Below are 15,487 nucleotides of genomic sequence, written 5' to 3'. Positions count from 1 at the left end.
GATGCTGGCATTTTGGATTTTTTTTTAATGTATTTTAATAAACATACTTGTTTGAAGAGGAAATATTTTGACTGTTTGGTATTCCTAGTAGCATTTCACATAGGCAACTGAATAGGAAGTTCTTAAACAATCGCAGAAAAGAGCGCGCTTCCTCATTGCAAAATAAGGTCAATAATGTACACGGAAAGTCGTTTTTCTGAAACACAGTAAAAAAATGCTAGTCTATACAAGAAAAGTTTTCATTCTAAAATGCCAATTTAAAATGTAATTGCACTAGTGTAAATGCAGTATAAAGGAAAGTAAAAATATAACGAAGCAAAATCTGAACAATAATCGAAATCTTTTTTACATGCTTGCAGAGAAAGGCTAACCAAAATTTCAATACAATTTTCACATTCTCTGAGCTGGTAGAAGTACAAGGGACTCAATTATAGCAGTTACACATGTAACAAGTCAATTTTGGTGATGTGTCCCCTTTAACACTGGATAGTTGAAACTGAGTGGTGTCTTAATGAGAAATTTAAATGGGTCTATCGTCTCGCTAAACAACAGGCTATCATTAATAATCCCCCCAGCAGCGGGCATCAATCAGGCTGTAATCATACACACAGCATTCCCGTCACACAGCTCAAACCCTGCTGGATTACCCAGCATCCTCTCTGTCTGCCCATCAGATCCATTCAGACGGGCACAGAAGTGGGCTCTTCATAATTATTCTCTTGCACACGTCCAACGTGTTGTTATTGTTCTTACAACAAAAGCTTTGATTAAAAAATGAATTCATATAGACAATGTCAAAAAGGCCACTAAAATAATATATTTAAACACATTTTAATAATAAAAGGTAAATAATAATCAAAAAATATTAATCTCAGATAATATTCATATTTTATGTTTATATTATTAATATATTTTATAATACAATATTTTCAGTACTTTGATTTGAAGTTTTTTATTTTATATTTGATTTTTAAAACAGGCGGCATGGTGGCTCAGTGGCTAGCGCTGTCACCACACAGCCAGAAGGTCGCTGGTTTGAGCTTCAGGTGGGTCACTTGGCATTTCTGTGTGAAGTCTGCATGTTCTCCTTGTGTTGGCGTGGGTTTCCTCCGGGTGCTCCGGTTTCCTCCACAGTCCAAACACATGTGGTATAGGTAAATTGAATAAGTAAATTAAGTTAAATAAGTAAAATCCTGTTTTCTTTGTTTAATTCGATTATTTAAAATTACATTTACATTACATTTCCTATATTCATTGTTTGACATTCTCTGTTTAATAAACACTTACTTTTTGTTTCTGTCACGTTACGTGATTTAAACAGGAATAAAAGGTGCGGATCCAAGTGCAGATTTATTACGATTGTGCATCAAACAGAAAAACGAGGTGTTCAAAGTGCAAAAAAACAAATAAACAACAAAACAAGAAACTATAACATAAATCAGAAACAGGGCTCAGGAATCACAAACTCGATATACAAGACTTACTAGATCACAGAAACAAGAAAGACAACGACGCAGTGACAAACAGTGGTGGAATGACAGAATATATAGTTCAGGAAAACATCGGTAAACAGACACAGCTGTGATTGCAAATCAGTGTACGTGAACCGGGTGTAATGCGCGTGGTATGTATGGACTTGTAGTTCTTGGGCGCTGTAGTTCACTCTCAGAGTCCGTTGAACTACAGCGCCCCAGGTGGTCACTGACAGTCATGACAGTTTCACTTAACAAGCGGTTGTGTCTTCTCCTTGTTCATCCAGCATCATAAGACTCACTGATTGTTACGTTTCATCCATTTAATATCTTAATAACTTAAATATGTAACATGGTTTTTCTGTTTTTCCAAAACTTTTCCAGACCTTCTTTAAACACCACTGATTTTCAATTGTGTTCACAATGCTCAACAGAAATGACTGTGATTGTCATCAGTTCATGTAAACACAGATACAGGGAGTGTTTTAAACTCATGCCGATCAGCTGGTTTGTCTATATGCTAAAATACGAGCGATCCGCTGATGAATCACGTCTTTTAAACACCCCAATGTCCCTCTATCTGTGGTTACACTAATTTCTGTTGAGCACGTGAACACAAAGGCAAATCAGCGGTGTTTAAGAATGCGCTCAACAGCGCTCAAATGTTAGTAAGAATTGGATGTTTTTAAAATTCAGTTGAACATGACTGAACATGAAACAATTAAGTTGAAGTAAAAACAAAACACAAACAAATTGTGTCGTTTCAACTCATTTTAAATAGTTTAAACAAGCAGCAAATGTCATTTTTTGAATGTAGGACCAACTATTTGGCTATTTTTGTCAAAAGACATAAGCACAATGAAGTGAAATGACAACCAGAATCATTAAATTCCTGCCGATTTTCATCACTGCTCCACACACACTGAGTAATAAACCTTCGTGAGGAACAAAGAGATGAGATCACTTACACACGGCAAGAGTCACAATGAAGAGAACATCTCCAAAAACATTAGCCGAAAACCCGCATAACGCAGCTATTATGCAGATCATAACTGTATGCTCACACAATAACACTGACCTCCTAAAAATAACCTCTGGGAGACAGGAAATGAATCAAGAGAGAGAGAGAAATAATAGTGTGGCCATCAACCTACAAACTCTCTTCAATAATTCACTAGTACAGCTCCTCCGTCATATTAACTACGTCTGTCTAAACATTCGCTCCAAAAGCCTGACATCCTCCAGATAACAGTTTTTCCCTCTTTCTTTCTTTCTTTCTCTCGCTCTCTCTTGGGTTTTTCTTTCCCTTTGCTTTTCCATTTTTTTGTAGGGAAGGGGTTTGTCTAATAAAGAGGTCATACGGTAAGGGATTGGTTTTTGCTTGATCTGTTGAGATAAGAGAGTTCATTGGATTATAAAAACATACGTAACTAGGGATGTAACGGTATTGTAAATACCGTCATACCGCAATATTAATTTTTTTCGATATTACCGAAGTCGCATGACTCGGTAAAACTATAGGTCTTCTGAGGAAATTTGCTCAGGCGAATGAAGCGAACGGGAGGTAGCAAAAACTACAATACCCATCAGCCCATGCTTGACCATCATCCCTTGCGGTCTGTTGTCGCTACAGATCCAGTAATGCGGAAATGGAGTGTGCTGCTAGAAGCGGGGATGAAAAGAGCTGGAAAACTCTAAAGCAGGTCGCACACCAGAAGCGCCGCTCGGCGCCGCGACACGGCGCGTACATGACAGATTAAAGTATCGCACACCAGACGCGCACATTCGAATGATATTTAACATGAAACTAATCAGATGGCGCTCTGTGGCGCGGCTGAAAAATGAACTGCGTCCTGAGCCGTCGCCGGGCGCCGCCGACTTGCGGCGCCGGTGTGTGTATCCTGATAGAAACCTATGATTAGAATTCTAAAATACATGGCGTTGCGCGGCGCGCCGCCGAGCGTCGCTTCTGGTGTGCGACCTGCTTTACACGCACAGTTCAGTCCTGCATTATCTCCGTGTAAGTTCAGACTTCGCAAGTTTGATCAAGGCTGCAGTCTCTTCTTCTCAGTTTGATATGGAAAAGCAGATTATACCGAGGACACGGGTAAATCTTCAAAGGGAACAGTGTAACGTTACTTTATAACTTCAGTCACATCACCCTGGCTTTGTTGTTTCACTTTCTCAACAATAAAATGTAAACATGATTTAAGGAACTGCCTATTTTCATTTTAATATTAGCAACTTAGACAGCAGACATGTTGAGGCGTCGTGCTGCATAAGATGAGCGTCATCTTCACTGTGTGGATATTTATAACAAAACGGAGCCGATAACAACTGCCTCCTTTCAATTTAAGTGAAAATACGAAACACACCCTCTCTTTTGCTGAGTATCAGTTTTAATAATCGATAATGGCCATTTTAAAAGTATAACATACAATAAGTTTATACATTATAGGAAATAAAGGCAAGCGATCAGTCAATATACAGAATGTACGTGGTTACATTAATCATTAACTTATCTTTGCGCTCAGCCAAAACACGTTACCTGAGAACAAGTAATAGATTCCAATGCCCAAAGTCAGGGAATATGTCGTTAGATAAAGACAACAAGATAAATGAAATATCCCGTTTAATAAATATAGTGAGATTAGATCCAGCGGGAGATGCTTGATGAGAAGTCCGACTAGCAGAGCTCTCATCTGGGTAGATGGGCTGAGTGTGATTAAATGTTGAATGTGATGAGTTTTCAACAATACTAAATTGAAACTATTTTTTTACATGGTTTAATAATTTTTTGTTATTAAAATTGAAGTTCCTGTTTCAAAGCTTACAGATAGATGGCTAATTTGTATGTCATTGACACTTTTGGCACTTTTGTGGAGTATTTTCATAAGTTTAGTTTTTTCCTGTAAATGATTCAATAAATACCGTACCGTGACATTCATACCGAGGTATTACCGTACCGTGAAATTCTGATACCGTTACATCCCTATACGTAACACTTTAAAACCAAATCATGTCCACCTCAGACAATAAAAAGTGTGTTTAAAGATTGCTTAATTCATCTGAAAAATCACTATAGTTAATGCAGGGGAAAAAAAACACCAAAATATTACAATTGCATATTTTATCAAAAGATTTGAGCACAGGATGGCTCAGTTTTGTGAATGTGTGCTGTGGGAATATTAAAATATTTAAAACAGCTTCAGTAGTGGTTATTAAAAGATAGTGGTTATATGATTTCCCAACTTACAATTGAACAGAATTTATGTACGATTTTCAAAAATAGAGTTAGTAGCAAAAACGTTTCATTCATTTTTTAATGGATAGAAATGGTGAACCAAATTATAACATAAGGTAAGGTAGCATAATTTAGTGTAACTTAATTCAACAACTCAACTCAACATAACTCAACGTAATTCAACATAAGTCAACTCAATGTAACTAAACTCAACGTAACATAATGCAATGCAATGCAACTCAACTCCACATAACTCAACATAACTCAACTCAACTCTTCCCAGCTTAACTCAACTCAACGTAACTTAACTCAACATAAGATAACATAACATAAAGTAACGTAATGCAACGCAACGTAACGGAAAGTGACGCAAAGTAACGTAACGTAACATAACGCAATGTAACGTATCGCATTATAACGTAACGCAAAGTAACAACATAACGTAACGCAACATAATGCAACGAAACAACTTAGTCCAGTGGTTCTCAAACTTTTTTCATCAAGTACCACCTCAGAAAAAAAATTGTCTCTCCAAGTACCACCAAAAATGAGCAGTATTGAAATACAGTAGCGTAGTAGGCCCAGTAAAGCAGCTACAACTCTGCACAGTTAAAACAACGTGGCAGATTACCTCAGAAATATAGGCTATATTTATAAATGGCATATTATATGCATAATTTTTGAGAAATTTTTAAATGTGTGTAGCATGAACATGACATATTTCATTCCTCCGCGTACCACTAGAAGGAAGCCTGCGTACCACTAGTGGTACACGTACCACAGTTTGAGAACCACTGACTTAGTCAATATAAGTTAAACTAAAAATAAAAGTATTTGTTGTCAGGACTTTTTGTCACAATATTTTTTACACTGTACTTAAAGTAAACAGTAACTAAAATAAAACAATAAAATTGTACAAAAATATAAAATTTTAAAAATACTTTTAATAATAATTTATAACACAATAACAATCAGCATAATCAATATTTAAAATTTAGCATAATCAATATTTCTTTAACAAGTTGTACTATTTTGGCCTATATTATATAACTGACCCTTTTTCTTCGCCCTGTTTATGTTTTGCTTTTTCATTTTGTCTTTATTTATTTTTTTTTTTTTTTATTGCTGTACCTTTTGCACATTTTGTATTTATACAGTTTTCTGTATTGCTGCTACAACCCAATTTGTGTTAGTTTTTTATAATGTTATTTTATTTATCTTATTATTATTATTATTATTATTATTATTATTAATATTATATTTTATTTGTGTTTTTGACCTAAATATTGCTTTTGATGCAAGAATCTATAAATATACTGGTCGATTCAGAGAGGAAGAAACTGTAAACTCGTTTCGTTTTGTCTCACTGATGCTATATATTTAAAACTGCAATTCTCTGAATAATATGCATCAATAAAACAGTGTTAAATATATATATATATATATATATATATATATATATATATATATATATATATATATATATATATATATATATATATATATATATATATATATATTTTTTTTTTGCTTTAGAGTAACACTTTACAAGAAGTAATGTTAGTTAATGCATTTGCTAACTTGAACAAACAATGAATAATACATTACAACATTTTTTCACGTTAGTCAAAGTTAGTTAATGAAAATACAGTTTTTCATTGTTAGTTCGTTACTCACAGTGCATGAACCAATGTTAACATGCATGAGTTTAGATTTGAATAATGCTTTTGTAAATGCTGAACTATGATTAATAAATGCTCTACAAGTATTGTTCATACTTCGTTCATGGTAGTAAATACTTTAACTAATAAATCCTTATTGTAAAGAGTCGCCTGTTTTAGTTGTTTTTTATACTTATTTTATCAATTTTAAATACATTTTAAAATTTGTAATCATTAGCAAAACGGCAATAAAACCGAGCCCTTGTCTTATATCAACAGTACAGGAAGGAAAACAGAGATCTTAATGGCGTTGTGCTGAAATGCTATGGCAGACAGAAAGTCATTATAACCACATGATGAGCGGAGCTCCCAAATTCCCAAATTTATTGAATTCCATATTCTCCCATCACCCAAAAACACACTCACTGCATTCAAACTTGAGTCAACTTAACATCTAGTTGTCTCCTAACATGTGACCAAAGAGCCAGCCAAACCCTGCAGTTATTTCCATTAGCCGAGGAACAAATTACTAAAAATATTCAATATCACCATCTCCACCATTCCAGCTGTATTTCTTTTCCTGAAATAGCACTACTTTCCATTTTCATCTTCAATAACGCACTGGACCTTCTCCGTAAAACTCCCCTCTTCATCGCCAAGCACTGTTATTCGCTTCAAAAAGTTAATGACAAGGCTAAACGCACAAGATTTTCCGCCAAGTAGCCGTCACATCGAGCATAAAAAGCACAAAAAAAAGTTTTTTTTTTTTTTCCCTTTCAGATTTTCTCAGCTTCGGAAAAGGCCAGCATCAGATCTCTCGGTAACAAATCCAGCGTATGGGAGTCTTTACATGAACAATGACTTCATATGTTGAGCTGAAGCCTTAATAAATAACACACCCTGCAAAAAGTTCAGCAGAAAAGACTGGGTTGCAATACAGCGGGCCGCGGTTTGTGTTTTAAAGCCCTGGCGAGAACAAAGACATTTTAATCAGGCTATGCAAATCCCCTGCAGGCCGTCCGATTTGAGCTGAATCCCACACGTTACACTTTTGCGAACAAGAACGTAACAATAAAGTGTTACCGAGCAATCAAAGCAAACCTATGGGCATTCATTAAAGTCATTGGGAGCCATTTACTGGATTGCATCACTCACAGCGAGTCAGTTCGTTTGCCTGGGTTGTTATGTAAACAACTTTATGGCCTTCACAAAAGAGAATAAACCATCTTTTTTTTTCCAACGGGAAGTCGGGAGCGCGTAAACTGGAGGCTCTTTTTCTAACTGGCAACGTCTAGGGAAAAGTGAACTGCACGCAAACCAATGTAACACAAATATTAAAGTACAGGCATTGCTGGACGAATCAAAATGTGAATTTATTGTTTTGCCATATAGGGTTCGTTATAAAAAGTGAACTGTTTATGTAAAGTCAATAACATTACATTTTAAGCTCTGTGTGAATGTAATGTGTCAAACAAGAGGCCTTTGGTAGGTGATATATTGTTCCAGAAATAATTTCAATAATCAATCTTACTAACACAGGCTTGCACAAACCCACACAGGACTCTCCATGTGCGTAATTTAATGTTTTTTTAACAATGTTGTTTTGCCATTTATGCGCTCTTATAAATACAAAGGGCCTTTGGTAGTTGATATATTGTTCCAGAATCAATTTTACAAACACACGCTTACACAAACACACACAGGATTCTCCAGGTGTGTAATTTTGTTTTATACATTGGAATTACAAGGACACAAGTCATGTCCTTGTAAACCAGCTTAATAGAGTACAATTAGGTCATACCCGTGGCATTATACTATTAATATTTTTTTTTACAAAACCCAACACAATAATTTAAGTATGGGGCACTTTTGAGAGTCCATTGCTGGATGAATCATGATGCGAATTTTTTGTTTTGCCATTTATGCGCTCTTATAAATACAAAAGGCCTTTGGTAGGTTATATATTGTTCCAGAATCAATTTTACAAACACACGCTTACACACACACACACACACACACAGGATTCTCCAGGTGTGTAATTTTGTTTTATACATTGGAATTACAAGGACACAAGTCATGTCCTTGTAAACCAGCTTAATAGAGTACAATTAGGTCATACCCGTGGCATTATACTATTATTTTTTTTACAAAACCCAACACAATTATTTAAGTATGGGGCACTTTTGAGAGTCCATTGCTGGACGAATCATGATGCGAATTTCTTGTTTTGCCATTTATGCGCTGTTATAAAAAGCGAAGTGTTTATGTAAAGTCAATAACATTACATACAGTTCTTGTAATGCATCATGCAAAATGCCTTTGGTATATGATATATTATTCCAGTAATCATTTTAAAAATCAATATTACAAACACACGCTTACACAAACCCACACAGGACTCTTCATGTGCGTAATTTAATGGTTTCTTACATTGGATTTACAAGGACACAAGTCATGTCCTTGTAAACCAGCTTAATAGAGTACAATTAGGTCATACCAGTGGCATTATACTATTTTTTTTTTTTTTTTACAAAACCCAACACAAATATTGAAGTATGGGGCACTTTAGAGAGTCTATTGCTGGATGAATTTTAATGTGAATTTCTTGTTTTGCCATTTATGCGCTCTTATAAATACAAAGGGCCTTTGGTAGTTGATATATTGTTCCAGAATCAATTTTACAAACACACGCTTACACACACAGACACACACACACACACACACACAGGATTCTCCAGGTGTGTAATTTTGTTTTATACATTGGAATTACAAGGACACAAGTCATGTCCTTGTAAACCAGCTTAATAGAGTACAATTAGGTCATACCCGTGGCATTATACTATTATTTTCTTTTACAAAACCCAACACAATTATTTAAGTATGGGGCACTTTTGTCCATTTGAGTCCATTGCTGGATGAATTATAATGTGAATTTCTTGTTTAGCCATTTATGCGCTGTTATAAAAAGTGAAGTGTTTATGTAAAGTCAATAACATTACAGTTCTTGTAATGCATCAAGCAAGAGGCCTTTGGTAGGCGAAATATTGTTCCAGAAATCATTTCAATAACCAATATTACAAACACACACTCTCAATGGGCGTAAAAAAGTAGACATTGGAATTACAAGGACACGTGTCCTTGTAAACCAGCTTAATAGAGAACAATTAGGTCATACCCCTGACATTATCCAAATTTCTGTCCTTGTTAACCACCAAAACCAGTACACACACACATGCACACACACATAAGATGAAATATTTTGAGTATTGTGATTTTTGTTTCAAAAACTGCAATTATACAGTAATACAATGACTAGGATAAGAGTTTATAACGTTTATGTAATGCGTATATGTATATATAAACACATAAACGGTTATATACGGATGTCTGACGTCTATAATAGCGATCAAAATATTGATCTAGAAGACTATGTTAATTATATCATTAATGGTGAAACATAGCATCAAGTAATTGATTAAAAAAGTATTTGTAACTGAATGATTTGTTCAAGAGATTTGTTAAAAAAATGCAGCTCCATCCAGCAATGAAACATTAATGTGGACTTCATGAGTCAGTGAATCATTTAATCTAACTGATTTATTCATTCAATACTATGTAAACAGAATACAGCAATTATTTATTTTCAGAATGTTTTTATGCTAATTAGTTCATTCGTTCAACTAGAATATATAAATATTTATCTGAAAAATAAGTCTAGAGAATATAGAAAATGCCTGTGCATTTAGTTTGGGCCTGCTTTAAATATAGTTGAGTAGTTATTTAGTTGATTATTAGACTATTCACATTTTTAAAATTATATATTTCAATAGTTGGTCAGTTTTTTTCTCACTCTCTGCTCACATTTTTAAATCTGTGTCAAGTTAAAAATGGTTAAAACATAACAAGTCTAAACTAAAAATGTCTCAAAACTTCTGCATTCCATTCCAATCTGCTGTAACCCTTCCAGCTGTTTTTCTAGAAACGAGTTATGCATAAACCATTAAGGAAACTGTGGTCTGATGACCCAAAATCAGCAAACACTTAAAAAGCTTCTTATGCTGTTTTGCATATGCTAATTTTAAGACAGCGCAAACACAAAATATCAGTGAATATAAACTCAGATGCAGTCAGTTACACAGAAATATGTGACTGCACACACAAATAAGGCTTTGCAATATGATGATATTTAAATTATACGGACAATCTATTTTTAAATTTATTGTTTCTTATTGTGCTCTATTCATTTATTTCGTGATGTCAAAAATACATTGTCGATTGTATTTTTCATCATTTATATGAGTGCAATCCGCATTGTTAGACAGTTTTTATTTTTATATGCAATTTATTTAGCAATATTTTATTTAATTTTATGCTGAACAAGTAATAATTTGTTTTTAATAAGTGTTTTATTTTGTATTAATATTTATTTGTATATTTATACTAGTGTTGTTATATGATTAATAGTGAGAGATATTGTGATTGCGATTGCGATTTGATTTACGATTTAATTTTGTAGTCAAGCTTCAGCTGAATAATCTGCAAGCCAGCTCTTAAAAATGACCTTTTTTATTCGAAGTCTGTGATTTTGAAAGCAAAATATTTCCATTTTACCAATGTTGTTGGTCTTTGATATTAATTCATCTATGCTTTTGAAGCAGCAAACGCCATTATCTTTTTTTTTTTATTGTGGGCGTTCCACATAGTTCTGTTGCGCAATTCTAATTAGGCAGAACAAAAGTGTGCTCACTCAATTGGCTAGTAAGTCACACACAGTCAGCAGTCACAAATTTGCTTGGGGGAGATTAAAGAATACATATAAATTTCATATCGTAGCCTCTTGCAATTAACTAATTGCAACATTTCAAATTGCAATTGAGATTGATTTCGATTAATCGCACAGCCCTAGTATAAACACATACTATACATAAACATACAAAATAAATATATTTACATATGTATCAATATTTACATTTAATTTGAAACAAATAAACAAATAAATAAATATTAATATCCAAACAAATATTTTTTCTGATGTAGTCATGCATATATTTATATACACAAAAATATACACAGTAAGCACAAATAAATTTTGGATGGGAGTAATACTGATTGATCTTTTGAAAGCGCTAATTTCTACATTTTTAATTAAACGTTTGCACTGAAGTTCTAAAAAAAATGTGAGAAATATTCTCAAATGAGTAGATTTCTGAGTATATACTTAAGTATGTAACAAAGAAACAATTCTTTACATGTGATCAATATATGTAAACTAATAATTGATTAAATTTATAGAAATGCTACTATATCTTGATATATATCGTTATCAGGATACGAGATGACTCATATCATGATATAAGATTTTTCTCATATCGCCCAGCCCTCCACACGAACCAACCATGATCACAAACAGATCACAGAAAAAGGCAGCCATTTACAGGCAGTAATTACATGCACAGTTGAGGCTTTCCAACCAAAAGTGGGACGAATGGCTGTTTTTGATATCAAAGCTGCCCTTTTTGAAAAAACACATTACTGACACAAGCAGACGGACTGTGACGGACTCAGACCTCAGTGTAAAAACAGGCTTTCAGTTCATCTGAGAGTTCTCCTCTATCATACAACAAGCTCTCCATTCTCAACTCGACAGGCTAAAAGCCACGAGTGTCTGTTTCAATCAGCGGCTCAAAGTCACTCATTCCCGTTCGGACAGAAACAGTGAGACAGCAACCTGTGCTCGACAGCCAATCGCCTGTCAGGTTATAAAAACCAGGGTCTTGCTTTTGCTGATCTGACTAGTTGGACCACAAACTCAATTACTGGATCGTTTGTCATCAATACTCCATTCATTCATACATTCTTCATTCAATTATAGCAACGCAATTAATCTTAATATGAACTAATAAGCTGAAATTGGCCTCTAAACTGTAGGGTCAGAAACATACTCCATGCAAGTAAGCCAATGCAAAGATTTTCTTTAATGTGAGAGTGTTGTTATTATAGATATTTTAGTAAACTAAATCTAAAACCAATAAACTAAATCCATTTTTCTCAAAACTATTATTATTAAACATCAACTGTAATAAATCATACAAGAATCTTAACGTAATAATATTTTTATTGCAGATTAATGGCAAGAAAGTATTTCAAATGCTTATTTAGTTTTAATGGGTGTATTAAAATAACTACAATAAAATGCCTAACAATATTTGCATACAAAAAAACTAAGCCAAAATAAAATTAAATACAATTTATTAAAATTAATAAAAAATGCAAATAACTTTAATTAAATTTAATTATAATATAAATAATATTATACTAAATATAAATTATAAAATGAAAAATAAATACAATCATTAATTAAATTAAATTAAATTGTTAAACATGACAAAAATAATAGTATTTTAAAATTAAAAATGAAACTAAAAGGGCTATGCAATTATTATTTTTTGTTTGTTTCTCAATATTGCAACCGAAACTTACAGTACCCAGTTTGACTAATATTTACAACAAATTTCTGTAGTTTTTAACTTCATCAGCTAGTTATTAAAATCTGGGTCTAAAAATAAAGAGCACAATTAAATGCAACTAAAAATATGATAATAATCTTATTGAAATGTGGATCTAACGATCAGACAGTCTAAAACAAAAATAGAAACAATTAGCAATCTTTTAAATCATAAACAACTTATTATAAATATGACAAATTCAAATTTAGTGCATTTGAAAATAAAAATATAAAATAAAATATTGTGGGATTGCTGTGTTTTCTCTGCTGGAGATCACTTCCAGTATTCCTACCAACCTATAACTCCCAGAACTCTTTGACCTCATCAACCCCAGCCACAGCTGACAATAATCCAGACACTCGCAGACAGACACAGCTGTAGCTCATCTTTACTGATTACATGGAATATATATACACTTCACTTTCACATTCACATTGCTGAGTCTTGTTTCTTCCACGAACATTACAAAGAGTTTTTCCCTGTGTGTCATGCCGAGTTTTGATTCCTGAACCATTTGACCATTGCCTGGACGACTTCTCTTTAATAAACTGCATGTATATCCGCACATCCATTGTCCAGTGTCTGTTTCATAACAATTCTAGAGTGATATATATTATTCTACATATAATGTTTGTAACATTGTATTTAATAGTTTTAGTTTTAACAAAAACTAAAATACTGTATCATCAATAGTATCAAAAGTATTCTTTGTCTTATTTATAAATCAGTCGATCCCAAAAATAATCCCTAAATAATTTATTTTTTCTGTATTCTAAAGATCATGTGCTTATTGCCAAAAAGTAGAAACAAATTACTCATAAATCCCTACTGCATATTGATTATCAAACAAACCTTAATTTGTATTGCTATCGATCAATCTCCACATGTGTCGTAACAGGAATTAAGGCCTGACACATAATTAAACACAACTAATTGCATTCCCGTACTTGCATAGAGTTTGCTTCAGACCCAAGTCAAACAGCTTAACATGGGACTTACCGAACTCATCGCACACACTCTCGTTCTCCACCAGCGTGGGGTGTTCAAACGTGTCCCTGCAGTACAGGATCTGGGTGCTGTTGGTGAGGGATGCGATTCCTCCCAGGGCCAGTACCACATGGTCGGTCAGCAGAGACGACGGCCGTTCCCGGAGCCGGGCAATGATGGAGCGATACCGACAATACTGAGGGTAACTCAATACCAGAACCTTCTTGTCATCCGCATCTTCACCTAAACACAATAAAACAAGAGAACATAGTAAAAAAGAACTCAAAGAAATGTTTTATTTTAAAACTCACATGTTTATTACAAAAACACAAGGGACTGAAAGTAAAACAATTAGGTAGTTTTTGCACTTTATTTTAGTGTTTTCGGTACCAATCGCTCCAGTGTTTGAGCATATGTGTTTGCACTCGGTGAACAGCATTGACAGAATCGGTGACCTTCTTGGCTAATCACAATGATTTCTAATGAGCATGTGAACACAATGGCCAATCAGCCGTGTTTAAGTATGTGCTCAACAGTGCTCAAATGTTAGCAGGAAATGGACATTTTCAAAATTTCTGTATCGATTGGTACCGAAATTCCAGTATGGTAAGAACATCGTTTCCATTTAGGGCATTTTCCATTTAGGGCAAGAAAAACGCCACACAAAACACCAGTTATCAACATATTTTTATTTTTTTATATGTAATAATAACACATAATATTAATAATAACAGGTTTCCACACTACGCTGGAGTTTTCGGGTGCCGAAAATGGAGCGTTTTGGAAACCCTGGAGAGGCTGTTTTTATTCTGAAATGCCGCTGCTCCGTCTCAGTGTGGATGAGGGAAAACGGAGACATCTGAAAACAGGCGGGGCGGCTGAGATTCGCTACCTGATTGGGGCTTTTGTGTCATTGCGTATCCTTCCCTTATTCGTCAAGCCCCTATCACATGACTATAACACATGGCTTTAACGCTACCGAAAGACAGCAGACCAGCCTTCACTGTAAACAACAACATGGACACAGAAATGGGAGCGTTGTTTGCACTATTGTCTGTTTCAGGCGCCATTGTGCAGCTATTCATTTATTACGTTTAGTAACAACTCGACCTCGTTGTCTGTCCACAAAAATACCTCTCTTGCTTTCTTTGCCATCGCGTTCATTGTTTAACCGCCGTTTGTTGACTAACAATAACCAAATGCCGAGCGAGACACATGCTTCCTGTTTTTACTAGAACACGCATGCCCAGAGTGCGCGAATGGTCACGTGATACACGTTTTTGGTGGCGTAGTGTGGACGGAGATATGTTCAGAAATGCTAGTTGAAACGCTAGTGTGGACGCGGATCGTTTTTGATCTAAAACTGTGTTTTAAAACTAAAACGCACTAGTGTAAACGGGGCCTTAGTCAAATAAATGTGCTTCCCTTAAACATTAGCAGTAACCATTCAACAGGAGCCTTCGTTCCTTTATGCAATCTAGAGAACCCCAAAATTCACCAGAAAGCCAATGGAGATCCACCAACTGTCAAATATGCCAAGAAATATTAGCGAAGAGGTAGCTAACACATCTTACTATGAGCTATGTTTTATGTCCATGTCATTTAGAGAGTAAAACG

General features: G+C 34.5%; 1 protein-coding gene across 1 annotated transcript in view; it reads right to left on the bottom strand.

The window, feature by feature from the left end:
- Positions 1-15,487, bottom strand: part of arid5b (AT-rich interaction domain 5B) — a 254,828-nt gene that overhangs the window by 143,404 nt on the left and 95,937 nt on the right. The window contains exon 4 of the mRNA NM_001442779.1: positions 13,883-14,113. Within this exon, the coding sequence (NP_001429708.1) occupies positions 13,883-14,113 (231 nt within the window). The remainder of the gene's footprint in view (positions 1-13,882; positions 14,114-15,487) is intronic.

Source organism: Danio rerio, chromosome 12 (genome assembly GCF_052040795.2).
Source record: "Danio rerio strain M-AB ecotype USA chromosome 12, GRCz13ab, whole genome shotgun sequence".
Classification (NCBI taxonomy): domain Eukaryota; kingdom Metazoa; phylum Chordata; class Actinopteri; order Cypriniformes; family Danionidae; genus Danio; species Danio rerio.
Note: the sequence above shows the minus strand (reverse complement) of the source record. Positions and strands in the feature narration are given on the sequence as shown.